The sequence below is a fragment of the Citrus sinensis genome, chromosome 4, assembly GCF_022201045.2.
Source record: "Citrus sinensis cultivar Valencia sweet orange chromosome 4, DVS_A1.0, whole genome shotgun sequence".
Taxonomy (NCBI): domain Eukaryota; kingdom Viridiplantae; phylum Streptophyta; class Magnoliopsida; order Sapindales; family Rutaceae; genus Citrus; species Citrus sinensis.
This window is the reverse complement of record NC_068559.1, coordinates 29,532,539-29,552,594: the sequence shown is the minus strand read 5'-3', so window position 1 is coordinate 29,552,594 and position 20,056 is coordinate 29,532,539. Positions and strand designations below refer to the sequence as shown.

The following is a 20,056-nucleotide window of genomic DNA, read 5'->3' as shown; positions in this document are numbered from 1 at the left end:
TTAAATACTGTGATATACGTATATACAATTTTTTCTTGCCATGTATTGTCCTATTATTGGTCCAAGCAATAAAATCCAGAATTACCCCCAAACACTAAGCATATACATTGAAATTTTTATAATTTAAAATGTGAACGAACCTAGATTAGACAAATGTCTGCGTGCTAGATATGAACAACCATATTGGTACAAAATGATGAAAAAATAATGAATAAAAAATCACTAAAACACCATAGTTTTGATTGTTAAAAGAAACAAGAAAGAAAAAATAACAACCAAAATTATATAGTTTTTTTTTTTTTTTTTTACTTTTTTATGGTTATTTTATTTTATTAGTCTTTTGTTGAAAGTATCATTGATAACCAGATCATGTTCAAAAGCCCAACCCAAGTTAGCCCAACGAACTCCACGTGTTACTCACATTAACTAAAAAAATTGTATAAAAAAAAATAGTACAAAAATTACAACAAAATCATAAATAATTTGTCATAAAATATTTTTGTATCGTAAAATATCTTATTTTATAATGATGTTCTGTTATTTTCTTTGCACATAATACCACTAATCAAACCGCACAACAATCAATGATCATTCGGCCACGTGTGTCATTGACTTAGTCATCTCAGATGAATCTTGCCACGTTGAACGGCTCAAGTCTCGTGTGTTTGTCATATTAGACTATTAGTAAATTAATTACCACCCTGATTCTCTGCCACCTTCATGATTCATGATGTCACTCCGATCTACTCATCTCACGGTCATCTCTTATGCACATTAATTATTATTTTTAAGTTTAATGAGTTTCCCCCTTTTTTTAATCCATTACAGTCATAGATAATAATAGTAATAATTATAGTTTTCAAAGGAGGGAAAAAAAAGGTTGGATGAAATAATCGTAAACACCCAAAAGCTTAGTGCTTTGAAAGATTGTTATTTTCCTTCTGTCAAAACTTTAAAAAAAAAAAAAAAAGTGAAAAGGGAAAGTAATTTCATATTTGCTTATTAATTTCGTATTTCCGACCAGAATGCACTATTACTTATGTAGAAATGATAATAACGACCAGAATGGTAATAGAATTAAAACGAATATATTATCTTAGGTTATCATGACAAGCAAAGACTAATAAATAGTAATAATCTAATTCTTATAATATCCTTGGGCCTGTAGGTTCTTAGATTGACCTTTGTGAGAGGGTAAGCGTTATCGATATCTTCCAATTTTTTTAATTAGCAACCAAAGGACAGTTGCTTATAAATATTAATTAAATTTCTAATTTTTTTTTTTATTTTTTTTTTGGGACGATCACTATTTTCTCCGATCCACCTGATACACAATATAATATAATGTGTTTCCTATTTAAGGATCGATCCAAGACTCTCCTGCAAGAACATAAAATTAACTCAAAACTGAACATCCATCCATGAAAGAAATGATTGCGCCGCAAGTTAGTTCAAGTACTCCTTCGCAGAAACTGGCCATGTGCATGCGCACGCACAGCAATTCACACGTAATATCGAAATTGATCAAACCCAAGATCCGCGTCATTCACATATTTGCACAACATATCATCACGACCGACGCTGCAAATTTTCGAGAGGTTGTGCAAAAACTCGCCGGAAAATCTCAACCTCAACCTCATGAAAGTGAAAGAAAAGCCAACAATAAGAAGAGCGCAAGTAAAAATTTGGCGGCAAAGAAGAGCATGCAGTTGCAAGATGATGAGTGGCTTGAGAATGCGACATGGTACGACGGTGATATTTTGAGTCGTTTCCTTGATGGACGCACAGGATTCGACTCTTCTTCTTAATTAATTATTTCTCTACGAAATCTTCATCTTCATGAATTTTCCAGTGCGTGCACAGATTTTTGTTCCCTTTGTCAGCGACGTAAAGATATATAATTGGTTTCTCCTCGCTATGAGCATATGAAATCAAGTAGTTGTCGTTGGTCAATTAATTTCCGCTGAGATATTGACTCTCTCTTTCTCATTGTAAGTAGGTATGTAGGTACAATTATTGGTGTGGTTATGTATGTATTTATGCTACCCGACTGTTGATCAATAATAATGTTTTTCATTAAATTTTGTGTTGTGGTTACTTCTCTAAATCTGTTCTGTTCAATTATTATGATATATAAAACTTGATATGGTGTATTGTGTTGCGTTGTTGAGAATACGACGCATAAATTAATGAAATATATATATATATTAATTAATTAAAATATATAATTTAATTAATCTGATGGAGAATATTGATGGATCCAGCCTAAACATGGCAGAGACAATTGCCTAGCAGTTAGCATCACTCAGAGCTTTGAAGCCATATACAAGGACTAAATTAAGAGCACTTAGGTATCGCTTTAGTTTGTCAAATAATCACAATTATGTTTCACAATCTAATGCAACAATTATGTTTGGTAAGTTGATTTGTTTCTCAAAGAATCAAATTTTTTACTAATCATAGAAAGGTAGCTTTGAAAATTAGATTATATGACAGTATGATTATGATTATTGGTGGTTCAAATGACAGATTTACTCTTCATAAATGCTAAACTCAAAATAATTATATACTCACAATTAAGTAACTACTAATTACCAAATAACCAAATATTTATTAAAATTTAAATAAATGAGAAAAAGTAACAACCAAAACGGAAGTCAGTTTTCCAGTGAAGAGCCACCGTCACTGGCAAAGAGTTACCATCGGTTCCACCAATAATGGCATGTTCGAGACATCATCGGGAGGATTGTTTAACATACCGATAAAATCAGTCAAATGATCCATTGAAGTATTAAAACATGACAAAATATATATATAATGTGTGTCCGCGTTAGTCATTACACATGTCCCCACCCCCCCTTTTATCATTAATTGGCAAATGTGTTACATCAGATTATTCGGAGAGTCATTGTCTAATAATTTTAATTTACCAAACGCCTTACTAAATTATCTACAAAGATGATTATCTGGGAATCCATGTAATAATTGATTCCTTAAGAAGCTAATGCAATCCCAAACAAACATACCCCTTCATTCTTTAATTATTTAAGAAAGCAGGGACCGATGAGATAATTACCAACACCGTAGCTAAGTTGCTTTTAATTTGCTATTTTAAACTAACAAGACAGACTGTCTGTTCGTCTCCCGGTTTCAGCAGTTAGCCTACAGCGAAGAGTTGATTTTGCTCTTGCTTACAACCGACATTGACTTTGCCATATAATCAACCACCCCCAGTCTGTTGAAAGTCCTAAAAGCAGAATTACTTCTATAGAAGTGCAAAATTTGGAGAGAAGTAGAACTGACCTCTAGAAGCAAACATATGGTCCTAACCTAAGCTCCTTTTGTCAGATGGATTCTCACCAACCTTACCTGCACTTAGAATTCGATTACCTTTATTACAATAACGATGACACCTAGGTGACTTTAATCTAGTCATTTGCATGCAAATTCAAGTCGGTAAGTTAAACATGAAACAAAAAAAACCACAACAAAACAAGAAAGAAATATAGAAAAGATAACATAACAGAAATGCTGAAAAGGATAGATGTGCACGAAAATGAAGGCAGCTTTGGAAGTTTGAGAGTGTCGTAGAACAACAGAGTGATCGGTTCTGCTTGTTCAATCGAGGATCTGCCTCCACACCTGGAACCACATTAGCCTTCTCCTTGCTCCTCTTTTGCGCTTAAGTATCAACGTCTAATGCACCTTTTAAGTCTTATTAAATGCTTACATGCAGCAAAGCACATGTATCAACACCTGAGGCCCTTAATTACCCAGCTTTTTTGGAGTTGTGAGCTTCATTTATCAATCAAAACGACAATTTACAGTGTCTAATAATGGGCCTAAACCCAGGAGCTAACAATGATACTCAGTTTTATACACTCAATGCACAAAATAACAGAATCAGAATTACAGAATGTCAATCAAGGAATTTTAGTTCCTCATTTCTATAATATGACGCATACAACAAAACTGGAAAAAAAAAAAAGGAAAAAAAAAAAAAAAAGGAAAAAAGAAAAAAAATTCTCTGTAAACGTTGATTACATCCTTAACTGTGGCACAATAAACTGATTTTGCTTGCCTGTATGTAGCAAGCAGGGCTTGTAAGAGAGTATTAGAAGCCAGTGGTGGAAGCATTATCATCCTCTTTACATGGAGAGAGAAACTGAAAGAGAAGATGAACAACTTGATTTGTATAGAAAATTAGACTCCACCAAACCTGAAAAGGAAAACCAGTTTTTGTTGGTCATTAATTTTTCAATTTCTGAAAAATTTTAACAATGACGGTTCACATATATATTATAAAGGGCAACAATTTATCTGTGAAATGAATTTGAATACATACAAGCAGCCAGAAACGTCTAAAGGGTTCTACAAAGACTCAACAAGCCAGGTGGCAGATGATTTCAAAGCTTTGGTGTATAAGACAGGTCAATTCATGAGAATAAGCAGTTCCATTGGGAACTTGAGTTCTTGAGAAAAGTTCTTCCCTATTTACATTATCCAACCTGCCAGTAGTCAAAAAGGAAATTGCACATATGTCACTTAACTCCTTCAAGAAGTTTCGGCTCATCCGTTATCAACTATCATGACACAAGCTACAGACTTAGACAAAATATCACAAACTTCAGTCATCCGTTAATCTCAGATTGCAGCAAGTCTTCGCTAAGAAATTGACATGCTCCCATATTCAATTTTATCCATCAAAAACAGTTTTAAGTTGATAAAACACCTTTTATCAAAAAACAAATTGATAAAACACCTGTATAGCCTGAAACAAAGTATTCCATCCTTAATCCATCAATAATACTTGTGACATTCACTACAAACATGTGCTCTTCAATATGAAGACAAACTAAGTGAACTCATACATCTTGCCATGTGAAAAGTGCATCTATTAATGGAAAATCTCAGCACAACTGGTATTATATGGAACAAACACTACAACATAATAAATATACAAATAATAACCAAGTGGTTATATAAAATAAAAATAAAAATAAAAAACCAAGTGGTATGTGGGACTTTCAGAATAAAAGTACCGAGCTTTAGCCACCAATATGTATCATAGGTCTATTGGCTGTCTTTGCAATATCAAACATTCCAGCATGTGCAGCTTTCTTCCTCTTCACCTGAATCATGTCAGAAGGATAAAAGTTCAAAAGACATTAGCATCGATTTAAACAAGAAAGCTTGAAAGCTGAGTCATATACTCTACAATTAGAAATCCAAGATACCAAGTAAGACTTTTATGCTCCTATCTGGTCAATTTTCCCATTATGCTATGAAGCAATAACAGACATTACCAACCAACTAAATCCTAACTTATTCTGCAAGATGTGCATTGATGGTAATTCACTAGTAATGGGATAAAGTGTGTCAATTCTAGAACTTAATGCATAAGGGAAACAAAAGCATCGTGGAAACACTTCAAAATTCATACCGCTGCCCCAATTATCTCTCTGAGTTCATCGTCAGACGCATTCTGCCGGAGAGGATCTCTTAAGCTAACCTGAAAACAATTAGAATCAGTAAGAATTAAAAAAATAAAAAAAATTATTCAACTGTGTAGTTTATAGGACAGGAGAATTTGTTGAAGATTGTACAACTCACCTCTGAAGGACCAAAGAGGCATACTTTGAAGTTTCCATCAGCCAAAAGTCGCAATCTATTGCAACCAGCACAAAAGTGCTCGGTCATGGATGTGATAAATGAAACATTACCATGATGCCCATCAACCTTAAAATTCTTAGCTGTTTCTGTTGGATGATCCTGCATTCTCCTAAGACCTGGAAACTTTTTTACCTATAAAATTAAGATAAGTTAATTATGGAACACCAAGAGAACATCCACAAATCTCCAAATAAGATTACTTGTGATAGTTCTACCTTACCACTGTATCCAACATTTCTGCATAAGGTACAAGCTTCTTAACATTCCAGACATTTCCATCAAAAGGCATGAACTCAATAAACCGAATATTAATTGGTCTATCACGTGTCAACTCCACAAAATCACATATCTCATCATCATTAAACCCACGCATCACAACACAATTCACCTAAAAGAATACAGCAAAAATGGAAAGAGAATATTAATTCAATTTGTCCAATAGAAAGCATTGCAGAAGAAATAGCAGTGAGGGGAAAGTAGTTTAAAGCAGCTTAAGACTTACTTTAACGGGATTGTAGCCAACCTCTATAGCAGCATTAATTGACTCCATAACCTTTTCATGGCCTTTGCGCCTGGTCAAGAATTCAAATTTTGCGGGAACTAATGTGTCTAAACTAATATTGACAGAAGTAAGGCCAGATTCTTTGAGCTTTGGAAGCTTTCTGGCAAGGGTGAGACCATTGGTTGTCATGGCAAGGGTCTTAAGTCCTTTCAATTTAGACAAATGGAAGCAAGCCTCTTCGATGTCTTTCCTAACAGTAGGCTCACCACCAGTTAAACGAATTTTATCAACTCCAGAAGTTACAAAGAGATAAGCCAAACGAAGAATCTCATTGAGTGACAATAACTGAGGTTTAGGAGTGAGGTCAACACCCTCAGGTGGCATACAATAGTGACACCGTAGATTGCAACGCTCTGTCAAGGATATTCTTAAGTAAGTGTGCATCCTTCCAAAGGAATCAATTAACATATCAGAAACACGATGATTATCTTTGTCTTTCAGGGGATCTTCCGATAAATTAGCAGAAGAAGTGGCATAATTCATGTTTGCGACAGATTTATGCAACAAGTGATCATCAGTACCACTTGTCAAAACCGAAGGTAACCATCCAAGTTGAGAATCAACCTGATTATTTTTGAAAGTATAAAAGCTGTCAGCCTGAAGAGGGCATAAAATTTCCCGAGTTGGTGGGAACAGAATAAAAAATATGCATTTTTGAGTTGACAAACATTTATACGATTAAACTAGCATCTTAAAAATGGTCACAGAAAAGAACATGGGATGGTATCAATTGAGTTCAGACACCATATCCAGAAGAAACGGCATAGAAGAATTTAAGAAAAAAAAAATAGATAAAAAGCAGGCAACATATTTCATACTACATGCACATACCAAAAAGAAATTGGAATTTCTGAATCCTAAATGCCAGTCAGTGATTTTAGATACAGTGCGCCTCATCTTCGCCGCTGAAACAATGAAGAAAAGAAAGAAAATAATTCTGATGAACATGATGATAAAGATGATGGAAGAAAGCAAGCAAAAAAAGAAAATGATAAAATAGTTCTGACTGACCTTTCGTTTCGTTTGATTCCACGGTTCTGTGTATGTCACTGTGGGGAAAGTTATTAGAAAAACTGAAAGGGCAAAGGCTATATATCAAGTATTTGTAAGTAATTAATTCATTAGATTTTTAGATGCATCTCGGATAAGACAAGTGTCACAAACACATGTACATTCCCAAACATCAATCAAATATGATATGATTGATAACATCAGCCCTTTCCCCTTGGCGGCTCCTTCTCAGTCCTCTCCTCACCCATTTTTGAGCCAACAACTCAACTGCAGCCAAATTCACAGCACAGGGATGGTTGGTATTCAATAAATAAACCAACTTTCGAGGGTTACCGAATCCTAGTCGGTGAGCGAATGCCACACGTCAAGGACTATAACCTGAACTGCAGAAATTAAAAATAAATAAATAAATAAATAAATAAATTAGAAAAAAAAGGGCAAAAAGCGTGAGGGAAAAATAGGCGACGGTACAGCACAATTCAAAAGTGCGACTGTTCGTATTTTGATGTTGCAACTTGCAGCAACTCAACTCTTACTTTGCTTCCTCGAATTAAATTACTCTCATAACCTTAATTTGCCCTGACACACACACATATATGTATATATATAAACATTTTCCCAATGATGACCAACTAGGGATGGCAATGGAGAGGGGAGGGGAGGGGACCGATCTCCTCGTATCCATCCCCGATATTTTGCGTATGTCTCCATTCTCTCCTCGTTCCCGTCAGAATTACTTGAGAGAATTCTCATTCCCTCCCTGAATAATAACAGGGGATTCCCGAGGGTCCCCGATCCCCGAATAACTAATACATTTTTTTTATTTTGAGTTAATCATATTAAAATAAAAAATTCAAATAAAAGTAAAGTTCGAAATATATCTTACATTAATATCTACTACAAAAGTCACATACATTAAATTAGTAAGTAACGCAACATACAAGGGATACAAACTCATTTTACAAACTATCATGAACAAATTAATAATCTAATACAAAATTGTTACAAATAAAATCGAATTTAGATTCAAAATTAACTTTTTCAATGGTGGCGTGGGCACTTTATAAATGTGGACTATTCTCTTTACAACACAATAGTTAAATCGAAGCAAATCAAAAGCAAATATTAGATTAGATTAGATTAGATATTAAAATTGTAATTCGCTGTGGGCAATTATAACATCTAAAATTAAATAAAAAATAGATTTAAGTTTAAAATATTTAAAGAATATTAAAATTAAAAAAAAAATATTTGGCTAATAGAATCTACTCGGTCTTTTTAATATCCTAAATAAAAATTTAGAACTTTAATTAGCTAATTAAGCATAAAAGTTTAATAATATAAATATTTTGATATTTTTTATTTTTACTAATATTTATAATTTTATAATTTATTTACTAGTAATTTTAAAAAATTAAAATAAAATTAAAAATTAAAATGGGGAAATGGGTAGGAGATAAAGATTCCACCTCATACCCGTCTCCTCCCCAAATAAAAAATTAAATATAAAATTATCCTCATATCCTCCCCGAATAAAAAAAATTCTCAAAAATATCTGTCCCGTGAGAATTTTTGTCATCCCTACGATCAACCTTAGCCAGCCAGTATCAGTAAAGTTCATAAATGTAATTTCGTGAAGCAGCATTTGACCTGCAAGTTCCGAACTTTAAGGCCGACCCGTAGGTGGAAATTAGGAAATATATAAACACTGGAAAGTTCATTCAATTGCGCACGCGCCCCTGGCAAACACACGACGCACCAAAATCCGTGAATACGACGATTACGAATACGAATACGAATAGGAGGATTATTCTGTCTCCGTAAGTTCCCTTCATTTTTTCTTCTTTCTTCAATGAACTTATTCCAGATTGTTTTCCTCATCGAAATCTATTTGCTGATTTGATTCAATTCTTTATTTTCCTTAGAAGAAGTAACTACATTCTTTTTTTTTTTCCAACAAAGTTTTCCTTTTTTGTGACTTTTATTTGGAAGTTGCTGGTGACTGCTCGAAGTTTGAAGTGAACCATGGCGTTCTTCAGGAGCGTAACTGCGCTTTCTCGCCTCCGTTCTCGCGTTGTGAGTATTTTGTTTTATTGATTTTGACTTTTTTTTTTCAATTATATTTCGCGATATCGGATTATTGAATCTATGTTTCAGGGGCAACAGTCTAATCTCAGTAATTCAGTGAGATGGCTTCAAATGCAAAGCTCTTCTGATCTTGTAATCTCTCTCTCTCTCTCTCTACTTATGTGGGTGTATGTGTGTTTGTCACGCTTGCATTTGATTCGTAGTTTCTCTTTATTTTTTCTTTGGAATTGACTATGTTTTTTTGTGCGTACGTGTTCCTACTCACTTGCCTTTCATTATTTTCTATATTTAGCAATTTTATTGCCATTGTATTTTGATAATGATCTAGTTCATTGTGAATGAAATTTGGTTGTTTGCTCTTTTTTATTTCTTATTAACATCATGCTAGTCAATTATCCAAGATCATTCATTTTATCCATTTAATGCTTGTAGGACCTTCATTCTCAGCTCAAGGAAATGATTCCAGAACAACAGGTTTGTTTTATTCCTTGTGATAAGTGTTGTTCATTGTTGAATGACTCTTTTGATAACTTAGTACAGCTGCTTACTTATTAGTTTTGAACCAATAAAAGGATTGATTTTCTGTAGATCATGTTTTGGTAAGTTCTTGTCCTCTGATGATGGGTTGGTAGATGAATGTTTTCTTGTTGTGTTGCTTACACTTTATTTTCTACTGACATGCTGGTTAACTCCCTTTACATTTTTATTCACCCTGCATTTTTTTTTTTTGGGAGAAGGTTTAGATATCATTTTTATGCTTTTCTTTCTCAGTTCTATCTACCTTGTTAAACATTGCAGTAACTTTTCCATCGCTCAAGCACAAAATGGAAGCGAGTTTACTTTTTTTCGTCTTGTCTCTGTTTTTTTATTTATTTATCCTTCCTTTTTTTTTCTTTTTTGGGGCATCAGGAGCGCCTGAAGAAAGTGAAGTCAGAACTTGGAAAAGCCCAGCTGGGAAATATTACCGTTGACATGGTAATGTTTTATGTCAACTCTTGTCTGGTAGAGGTGAATTATTGTAGTTTTCTTGTCCAGGTGTTAAATATTGCAGTCTCATTTAAATATTTTTGATTGAGAAGGTAATCGGCGGGATGAGAGGAATGACTGGCTTACTTTGGGAAACCTCATTACTTGACCCTGATGAGGTACATAGTTTCTTCTGGTGAATGTTGAAATTTATGAACTTGAATGATTAATTACTCAAATTTTAGGATTTCTTTTTTCTTAATTTGGTTTTGGATATAAAAGATGCATTTGAAATTTCCAGGGAATTCGCTTTCGGGGTCTGTCTATTCCTGAGTGCCAGAAGTTGTTACCTGCCGCTAAGCCAGATGGAGAACCTTTGCCTGAGGGTCTTCTTTGGCTTCTTTTAACTGGAAAGGTGGGTGGTGGTCTTCGTTGTGACATGATAAGCTGTAAAGCTTTTCAAAAAATGCTACATTCTTTTTTTTTTTAATTTTAAAATTTGGTCTTTACCATCATGACAGTGTTCTTTTTACTTTCCTCTGTATGCTAGGTACCGAGCAAAGAGCAGGTCGATGGCTTGTCCAAGGAATTGAGAGATCGTGCCACTGTCCCAGGTCTGTGCCTTACATTCCTCTTGAATTGCATATAATTTGTGTAGTAGAATGTGCTTGATGTATGAATTTGATCAGTTGAACATGATTATTTGAGTAGGGTTTCCTACATTTATCTTAGTTCATATATACTATCATGTTCATGATCTTCTCAGTTGAATGGGCTCAACTATCCATTTGATTTTGCTTAGAAATAGTATTTCGCTTGCTGAATTAATTGAATGACAACACATGATTCTTATTGTTGTTTGGATTTGAGTTTTATTGATCCTTTAATTTTATGGCTAAAAGCTAGTTCAACCTAAAATGGCCATGGGTTTATGATCAACGCTGCAATTGTTTTTATTATGCTTTTTGCATTTTATTTGCAGATTATGTGTACAAGGCCATTGATGCTCTACCTGTAACGGCACATCCGATGACTCAGTTTGCTAGTGGGGTCATGGCTCTGCAGGTTGTTTAATTTCTCACCTATGTGCATAGATTAAAACCCCACCCCCCACACATCCTCCCACACAACACAATACGGAACAACCCCCCCCCCCCCCCCCCCTCTCTAACAACAAATTTTTTTTCCTGATTTTGAGTTCCATCATTCCAGTCATAGTCAATTTGACAATTTGAATTGGTCTGACTATGATTTAGTCCTTGCACTTGTTTCTGGGGCCTTACTGATTGCCTCATAATTCTTGAGTTCCTTATTTTTAATTTTAAAGGAAATGTTCTTTGTTTTATTCTCATAACCTCATCATTCTTATAACTCAACCAACCAAGATATGCTAAAGTGAACAGTTAGGAAGGTAGTCATTCGATGGACTTTGAGGTTCTGCAAGTAGATGGTAATTTGACAATTTTATTTTATTTTTTTCCAGGTGCAAAGTGAATTTCAGGAGGCTTATGAGAAGGGAATTCATAAATCAAAGTAATATTTTTTTTTTTTTGGTGGGGGGAAGTATCAGTTTTATATCTAAATTTCCTATTAGTCAGAAAAGCAATGTTATATGATATTAATTTTAGGTACTGGGAACCAACATATGAGGATTCTCTTAATTTGATTGCTCGTGTGCCGGTAGTAGCTGCGTACGTTTATCAAAGGTAAGTCCAACATATCATACCTTTTCATCCTTGCTCATGTGACCTCACTACATTTGGACTGGTTCTAAGATGATTTCAAACCTAGTTTATAATAATTGTCCAAAAGTGTGGCTGCTATCCAACACCAATAACTGATTTCTGGACTCCAATATGTAGTTATGTATCTGTATTTGCAGGATATACAAGGATGGAAAGATTATTCCCAAGGATGACTCACTGGATTATGGTGGGAACTTCTCGCACATGTTGGGATTCGATGATCCTAAGATGCTAGAGCTTATGAGGCTTTATGTTACCATTCACAGGTTTGAATAGATTACAAAATTTACTTCTTGTTTTCTACGAAAGCATGCGGTACTTGGAAACCTCTGAACTTAATTACGATTAATTGCATAATCTATTGCAGTGACCACGAAGGTGGAAATGTCAGTGCTCACACCGGCCATCTAGTAAGTTGGCCTAGTTTTGTGCTGCATTTCTCTCATATATAATTTAATTGAATCTTTGATATATGGTTGTTGCTTTTTGCTGAAGTTAGTTTTTAGAGTATTTGAACTTTTTAGTCTTAAAGCCTGTTCCTTGATTCAGTGAAACTTCTTTTAGAATGCTGATGTTATGTTCTCATGCATTTGTGGTTGATACAGGTTGCAAGTGCACTTTCAGATCCTTATCTTTCTTTTGCTGCCGCATTAAATGGTTTAGCTGGACCACTCCATGGTTTGGCTAATCAGGTACTTCTGTCACAGCATTCTCTATTATTCACTTTTTCTTCTCCATCACAGCACTGTGCATATCCTATTTTTGCAATGTTGTGATCGCAGGAAGTTTTGCTTTGGATCAAATCTGTGGTGGATGAGTGTGGTGAGAACGTAACAACGGAGCAGTTGAAAGATTATGTCTGGAAAACATTGAATAGTGGCAAGGTATTGTCTTTTATTTGTTTGGTACACAGGCTTTATTTAGTTTCGCAACTCTTTCTGTTGCTGAAGTTTCAGATTATGAAAGTACACAATCATCTAGAGAACCTTTATCCATGGAAACACGCATGCCTCCATTCTTGTTCACTGTTTTTCTTCTGTCAGAAGTCTTTTAATTATGACTAAACCAGTCATCTGAACTCGGCACTTTTTTAAGATATTATGATGGATTTTGGAGTTCCATCCTTGGCAGAACTCCTCAGCTGTGCAGTTTTGTATTCTTCGTTCAGGATTCAATACTGAGTCTTTGACTCATCGCCTTGACTCCTGAGAGGTTTCATTGGCCTGTGTTTTGATTTTCCACTGAATCTGTCTTTCACTTCTTTTTGAATTGTTCACTAGCTTAAGTTAACTTATATTCTTCTCTAGCAGAAAGTTTAGCAAACTATTAATGTTGTTTTCTAATCCCATCATTTTCAAACATGAAGGTTGTCCCTGGATTTGGTCATGGTGTTTTGCGTAAAACTGATCCGAGATACACTTGTCAGAGGGAGTTTGCCTTGAAGCATTTGCCTGATGATCCATTGTTCCAGCTGGTTGTCACTTATCCCTGATTGCAAAATATAAACAAGGGTGTGCCTTTTTATGGTGCATACTGTATACAAAAGCTCTTAATTTGTATCTAACCTTAGCTTATACTTTACAGGTTTCTAAGCTGTTTGAAGTGGTGCCCCCAATATTAACAAAACTAGGCAAGGTAAGCAACTAGAATGATAAAAGGTTTTTTTTTTGTGTTGGGGGGGGGGGGGGGGGGGGACACTGCATTATAATGTGTGATTCTAACAAGTAACATTAGAATTTGTCTTGAACAACCTGGAAAATCTGGCACAGAAGCTCAATTATTGGAGTTGGCTTATGTGGAAATATAGGTTACAGTTTTAATGTGAAAAAACCCAACCAAGATCGGATATAGCTGGTTTTCCGCGAAATCTATTTCAGTAGAGCGTATGATGTCGATGGCCCGAGGTAGAGCACTCAATGGGCTAGGGTGGCCCCATTTCGCCTTACCAACCCCAGGGAAACTCCGAATACAGGCCTAGATCGTTTGTACAGACAGACTTTTGGGGCATTACATATATTTCCTTTCTTATTATTAACCACCAAAAGATGCCATTTAGGAAAACTACTACCAGATAATTTTATAATTACTATTTACTTTTAAAGTGTTGTTGCTGATGTGAGACTAATGTCTTACCTAGTCGTTACTATGTTCTATATTTCAGATTTGATATTGTAAATTCTTTTTCAAGTTTCCTCTAATGAAGCTAAGTGGGATCTAATTCTATTTGTACTTTGAACCTTTGATGCTTGTAGGTTAAAAACCCCTGGCCAAATGTTGATGCTCACAGTGGGGTGCTGCTGAACCATTTTGGTTTGGCTGAGGCAAGGTATGATGCTGATTTTCTATCAGGAACCACAGCTAATTGTGGTTTAACCATCCTATGAGTTACTAGAGGTGATAACGTGCTACAAAATTTTTGGTTAACAGATATTATACTGTTCTTTTTGGAGTATCAAGGAGTCTTGGAATCTGCTCTCAGGTTTTTTTTTTTTTTTTCTTTCTCCAATTCCCCTCTTTCTATCAGTAATTTTTTGTTGTTACTAATATTCCTTTTTGCTGGTTCAGTTGATATGGGACCGAGCTCTTGGGCTGCCACTTGAGAGGCCAAAAAGTGTAACTTTAGATTGGATTGAGAAAAATTGCAAGAAAGCAGCTTAGAATTGGAAAGGGTGGGTGTATAAATTTTTTCTTCGGTAATAATTGCTCAAGAAGCAAGGGAATTAGTGATGGATGGAGAGTTTGTGTAGAATTGCGAGGCCATTTGATTACTGCAGGCATTTTAACTTTCTTATCTTTATGATTTTCTTATTCAGCAATTTGATTTAACACAGATTTTGGCTGTTTTGTTTTGAATACATATGATTTAGAACCATATTGAGTCAGTTGAATAAAGTAATGATTGGTTACAAAATGGCCAACAATTTCTACTGTAATGATTTGGAAATTTGTGGTTTATTGTTTGGTACTGGAAAGTGTTAGATATGTTGTTAATCCACTTGAACTGTAAACTGTTATCTAGTTTGCCGCTTCATGTCACTGCAAGTTAGACAGACCCGTGTATGCAGCAAATAAACGCATTTTGACTGAAGCAGCGAACCATTATACATGCTGATACTAGTATTAGTAGAATCCTTTTAGCGTAGCAATGTGTCGTGCTTGTTTGTACTGCAGCCAACCTGTGGATTAATTTTTATTATTATTATTATGATTATTATAACCATTACTTTTTCTTCGGTATCCCTTAGATAACTGAGTTAACTACAAAAAGGATAATATATCTGTCTGTAAAAGAAAAGAATGATCCAGGCACCTAGCTCCACGTGTTGAATTCGTTAGCCGACCATTGCCACTAACGGCGCAGGAATCAAGAAATCATATGACTAAACAGTTGTAATTTTACGAGTGTTCAAGCAAAAATACCAACAAGGCAAAAACAACTCTACATAATCACTTTGTATTTTGCTAGCGTCTCCTAATCTGCTAAGCAATGCGAGTAGTAGACTAGTTGCAATACCAATAAAAGTGGACGGCACGTGGCTCAAATCGTATGGCCTATCCGGTGCCACCACACGCACTGTGCACTATCATCCGGGCCATTGACAGATCACAGATGAGTTTTAAACTTTGCCTAAGTGAGGGTGATTTGGTGGTTCAATTAACTCATTGACCAAAAATAGCTGTAGCGATTGGGGGCTGAAGATGGACACAGCCTCCATTTGTGATGCGAGAACATCTCAATTCGTTATTGGGACTCCTTATCTCAAACTTGTGCCCAGAGTTTCCTCTCTTCCCTCTAATTTCAGGTACATGCGCATCAACCCCTCCCCCAAGGCCCTATCTATATTATTACTGTTTCTAAAACTTTTACCCATTAATTCTCACTCTTTTTTTGGGGAAAACAAATAGAAAAATGAAAATTGTTAGCAATTTTAGTTCCTAAATGAGCACCGTTTTAGTTCTTGTTGGAGCTTTGTAATTCAGTGGACATTCCCTGCTTTCAGGTATTAAGTCTAGAAAACCGTAACTGGGTATTTGTTTCTGAAATGGGTATTGATTAATATTGTGTGATAAACAGAAAAGGCTAATTTTTCCAAAAGCATATCATGTTAAGGTATCACTGATTTCAAACTTCGATTACTCTTTTGGATATTACTGCTAAGTTTGTACGTACAGCAGTATTGCATGTTGCCAGATGAGCTGACCTTTCACAAAACGTGTTTTTTATGAAAGCTTGCAATTCGAGTTGCCCATTCGATTACACTGCCATTCCATCTCACTAGTAGTTATGCTTTGTTGGATTATGAAAATTTTACTCACACTTAATCTCAGATCTGCTTAAACTCGGTAAAGATTGTCATTGCAATCTTATTATTCTGTATGTGTAAGCTTTCAGCCGCTTCAAATGTTTTCGAGCTTAGCAATTCTTTACTTGAAACTATTTTCCATACCTGTTCCGTTAAGAAAGGCTGTTCCTGCTAAAACATGAAAGTTTTTTACCACTCTTCACTTTCAACCAAACAGCCAATTTTGTTTATTCTGCTGGAAGGATTCTCAATCTTGGGAAGTTCTTTACCAATCATGCACTATTCATTGCAATTAACTGTAATAGGTAGTAGTAGCACTTAAGGTAGACAGTATTATTTGTCATTTTCTCTGTCCTATGGGAGTCGCTAAAGGTGGGTTCATCTTGTGAAGCATAATTCTTTCACTCAGTAAGTTGTAAACCTCCAGTGGTTTTGACAACTTAGCAATACAAATCTTAGTCCCTAATTACAGCAATCAGAATCAAATTTATTCTTGTAAGTTGATTTGTCTAAAACCATTTGCAAAACTTATTCTTGTATTTATGAATGTGGATTTCGATGGTTCAACAGTTGTAACGTTACAGCTGAAACTGATGATACTTTATTGTCATATTTTTAGGTTCAAGAGCAATAGCACAGTGAGATTGCAAGCAAGGCAACGGTTTTCTACTGTTTTTGCATCAAATTCAACTCCTTCTGGTGGAGATTCTCTCCAAGAGAAATCGGACACTAAAGCGAGTGATGCCAGCCAAGGCCCTCCATTCCTTACTATTTTGGCTGGATTTGTAGTCTCTGTTCTTGTTTGTTGGATCGTTGGATCAATTGTATTGTGGCTTACTGGTTTAATTGTTCAGCTGCTAAAATCATAGTAGGACTGTTTGTGTACAATCAGATGTTGAATAGCTTGAAACAATCAAAACTGTGTTTTGTTTCAGTCGATACTTTTTATTTTGTCAGATTATATACTTGTAGATATTGGAAGTTCGTTCTGACTAACTGTGACTAATGGCAGAAATATTTAACTCCCCAACCGCAACTGAAAATACGAAAGCGAAGATCATAACAACTATCTTTGGATATTAAAATCTATGGATAAAGGATATACTTCATTGACTACCCTCAACAATGTTGGTATCAGCAGAAAATACCCACCTCTATCAATTGGCCATAAAGTTCTGGCCAATAAATACTATGATTATCTACTGCCAGGTTAACTTGCAATAAGATACAATGAGAGGTGCACCTGCTCGGTTTGGTCGAGTTAAAATTCACACAATTCTCCTAGATGTGGTACAAAAGCTAATTTAAGCACATCGGCAACACATTACGGGGTTTTGTCCTACCAAAAGAAATTTCATCTGCCAACGATATAATTGTCATCCTGGTAGAAGATTTTTTGAGGATGATTCTTATGGTTGTTTCCAATGTGGATGGTGGAGGATCTCCCAAAATAAATTCAACTATATTTTCACAAAATTATTGGGTTAAAAAAAATTATAGACTAGAAAGATTCCACAAATACAGAAATTAATTAAAGGGTCATATTTATTTTGCCCTGAAGAAAACAAGACATGACAAAACTATCGTGAATTAGCAACAGCTTCTTTGTCTTTCACTTCAGTAGTGTCATCTCCAATAGATCCTGTGAAATTACGCCGTTCATCAGCTGTGGCAGTAATAACTGGCATCCACACATCAGCTGTACCACTCAAGAGCGACTGGACCTGTGGGTCTGCAGCTATGGCTGAGGATATCATCCCATCAACATCATCCAACTTTGCCGATAATTTATCCAACTCCCTAGCTATCTCCAGCTAATAAGCAGATGTATATTAGAACAAAATAAAACACACACAGAATAAGCAAATCGCCACGTAATACGAAAACTTAATCGCCAGAAAGGACAGGAGGAATAGAGAATCTGATTCTTTTAACTTGAGTAGCATCAAGAGAACCTGAATATACCTCATCAAGTTGTGGTGTGGACTTTGAAGGAACTTTAGTAACCTCCAAACCCAGTGCTTCAATTTTGGAACGCAATTCAATTTCTTCCTGGTTGGTCAATGCTTCTACCTACAAGAATCTGATGAGAAAGCTTCATGATGATGAATATCTCGTCTAGTCAGACGTAATAATGTATGCAAAAGATAATGAACAAAATGAAACCGAATTTCAGCCCATTGTTCAATCCCCTCCGTATTTGTTATGATGGAAGGGGGAATCTAGGCTTGTAATTTCGTCAAAATCTGTAACCCCAATCAACTATCCATGATTTTCAGTCCAAACTTGCACAATGCCAAAGAAACCCCTTAATCATAAAAATCAAAATTTTTTCCCCCATAACAGAAACTAATCACTTACAGCTGAACTGAGGAGATCAGACAAGTGAATGATCATCTCAATGAACTGCTCTACATGGGGTGATAAAAAATAGGGTAGTGTTACTTGTTACAGGTAATAGAAAGATATGTCAAGTCCCCATTTTGGGTATGCATATGCATATGCATCAGCATCACACACACACTGCACGTCTACACCAGACCATAAGTTGAAATTACAAACAATCTTCTAACTGATTTAGAATCAACGGGACGGGAGATATGACAATTGAGTTTCTTAATGACAAAATCAAGTAAGCACATAACAAAATTCAAATGAAAATCATCACAATTAAATTATATGAATCAGCAAAGCCAAGTAATAACATAGAAGAAACAAATCGAGGTGGAAAAAAAAAAGAAAAGAAAAAAAGGTAAAACCTCTTGAAGGAGATTTGTTAGAAGCTGAAAAAGCTGCGCATCTGCTTTCCCTTCTTCTGCCATTGAAATTGAAGTTATCGATTACCTACCTGCCTTCACTTCCTAACCCGTTCCTCACTCAATTTTAATTTAATTCCCTTGAATCTTTCTTTGATCCCTCTCTCTCTCCCCGTCTCGCTTGTATTGATTCCCAGTTCCAGTGTTGAATAACTGTCGCTTGCATCCCATGATGACGCGGACAAGTACTTGTCTTACAAGTGGCATGCCATCTCCGGCTTTTTTTTAATTATTATTATTATTATTTTTTTTTTTTTGGAGTAATGATAAAAATTGAGTTTTTTTTTTTTTTTTAATGCACACTCTTTAACACTTTCAATTAATAACAAAATTATCTTAAAATTTATCTTCAAAGGTCGGAGGTGAGATTCATGTATCTCCTTTTGTTTTTTGGTCTGGCTTTCTCTCTCTTTTATTGTTGTAGACTTTTACAACCAACAACTTTGTGAACTTCACTATTCATATCATACGATAAAATTCAATTACCAGGGACAAGGACAAGGCCAAGGACAAGGACAATGTTGTTGGATAGTGAGTGGAAGGGAAATGAGATCAATTTCTGATTAATTTAATTTTTGAATAATGGTTTTACTTTTCAATATCTATCCATCCATCTGTCCAATTGGGAGAAAAGAGCTCTGTTTTTCTTTTAATGCAGCAAAAGGACAGAACATAATTATTTTGTGTGTGTGTGTGTGCATATAAATTAGCGGGACTGTTTAGCGGACAGCCTTTTAATCCAACGGGGGGTTATAAAGCGTGTCATCTTCCGGTTAGTTTGCAAGTCCATTTTTGTGGGGTATGGGTATGGGGTGTAATCAAATCAAATCAAAGGGCACACACAAGAAAACAAAAACGAGTTAGGTGATTAATTGGACCCCACAACTAAAA

General features: G+C 35.3%; 3 protein-coding genes across 10 annotated transcripts; 1 reads left to right on the top strand and 2 right to left on the bottom strand.

Moving 5' to 3' along the window:
• Positions 1-2,848: 2,848 nt before the first annotated feature.
• Positions 2,849-7,733, bottom strand: LOC102622875 (GTP 3',8-cyclase, mitochondrial). 4 transcript variants are annotated; one of them, XR_008054243.1, is made up of 10 exons: positions 7,247-7,733; positions 7,067-7,140; positions 6,176-6,799; positions 5,894-6,061; positions 5,614-5,805; positions 5,444-5,512; positions 5,043-5,132; positions 4,346-4,508; positions 3,304-4,219; positions 2,849-3,235 (listed from the first exon to the last, which is right to left on the bottom strand). XR_008054243.1 is itself a non-coding variant. In XM_015531772.3 (8 exons), exons 2-7 carry the CDS (start codon positions 7,130-7,132, stop codon positions 5,049-5,051), a joined length of 1,203 nt encoding a protein of 400 aa, XP_015387258.1. In that variant the 5' UTR covers positions 7,133-7,140; positions 7,247-7,732; the 3' UTR covers positions 2,849-4,219; positions 5,043-5,048. The 4 variants fall into 4 exon arrangements, 2 of the variants coding, with proteins under 2 accessions (XP_015387258.1, XP_052296049.1); XR_001508636.3 differs by having other exon boundaries at positions 2,849-4,219; XM_015531772.3 differs by lacking the exon at positions 4,346-4,508 and having other exon boundaries at positions 2,849-4,219; positions 7,247-7,732.
• Positions 7,734-8,861: 1,128 nt separating this feature from the next.
• Positions 8,862-17,283, top strand: LOC102577950 (citrate synthase). Of its 5 annotated transcripts, none has more exons than XM_006482744.4 (21): positions 8,862-9,066; positions 9,239-9,322; positions 9,413-9,466; positions 9,767-9,808; positions 10,244-10,309; positions 10,414-10,479; positions 10,602-10,715; positions 10,851-10,914; positions 11,283-11,365; positions 11,784-11,833; positions 11,929-12,006; positions 12,183-12,311; positions 12,413-12,455; positions 12,651-12,737; positions 12,828-12,929; positions 13,412-13,519; positions 13,630-13,680; positions 14,298-14,371; positions 14,473-14,524; positions 14,611-15,848; positions 16,969-17,283. In XM_006482744.4, the coding sequence occupies exons 2-20, from the start codon at positions 9,272-9,274 to the stop codon at positions 14,701-14,703; spliced, it is 1,407 nt and encodes a 468-aa protein (XP_006482807.1). In that variant the 5' UTR covers positions 8,862-9,066; positions 9,239-9,271; the 3' UTR covers positions 14,704-15,848; positions 16,969-17,283.
• A 509-nt stretch (positions 17,284-17,792) lies between these two features.
• Positions 17,793-19,332, bottom strand: LOC102624232 (uncharacterized). Its single transcript, XM_006482746.4, has 3 exons — positions 19,109-19,332; positions 18,315-18,422; positions 17,793-18,163 (listed from the first exon to the last, which is right to left on the bottom strand). Exons 1-3 carry the CDS (start codon positions 19,169-19,171, stop codon positions 17,930-17,932), a joined length of 405 nt encoding a protein of 134 aa, XP_006482809.1. The 5' UTR covers positions 19,172-19,332; the 3' UTR covers positions 17,793-17,929.
• Between the last annotated feature and the right edge of the window lie 724 nt (positions 19,333-20,056).

What these genes read in the sequence shown, in the direction of transcription:
- LOC102624232 (XM_006482746.4), bottom strand. Translation starts at nt 19,171, where the DNA reads ATGGCAGAAGAAGGGAAAGCAGATGCGCAGCTTTTTCAGCTTCTAACA. An exon ending in TAACAAATCTCCTTCAAGAG is followed by an intron (nt 18,423 to 19,108) that starts GTTTTACCTTTT and finishes AGATTCTTGTAG; the next exon opens with GTAGAAGCATTGACCAACCA. An exon ending in CCACACCACAACTTGATGAG is followed by an intron (nt 18,164 to 18,314) that starts GTATATTCAGGT and finishes TCTGCTTATTAG; the next exon opens with CTGGAGATAGCTAGGGAGTT.
- LOC102622875 (XM_052440089.1), bottom strand. Translation starts at nt 7,132, where the DNA reads ATGAGGCGCACTGTATCTAAAATCACTGACTGGCATTTAGGATTCAGA. An exon ending in GAAATTCCAATTTCTTTTTG is followed by an intron (nt 6,800 to 7,066) that starts GTATGTGCATGT and finishes AAAAATAATCAG; the next exon opens with GTTGATTCTCAACTTGGATG. An exon ending in GCCTCTTTGGTCCTTCAGAG is followed by an intron (nt 5,513 to 5,613) that starts GTGAGTTGTACA and finishes AATTGTTTTCAG; the next exon opens with GTTAGCTTAAGAGATCCTCT.
- LOC102577950 (XM_006482742.4), top strand. Translation starts at nt 9,272, where the DNA reads ATGGCGTTCTTCAGGAGCGTAACTGCGCTTTCTCGCCTCCGTTCTCGC. An exon ending in AAGGGAATTCATAAATCAAA is followed by an intron (nt 11,834 to 11,928) that starts GTAATATTTTTT and finishes TATTAATTTTAG; the next exon opens with GTACTGGGAACCAACATATG. An exon ending in GTCTTGGAATCTGCTCTCAG is followed by an intron (nt 14,525 to 14,610) that starts GTTTTTTTTTTT and finishes TTGCTGGTTCAG; the next exon opens with TTGATATGGGACCGAGCTCT.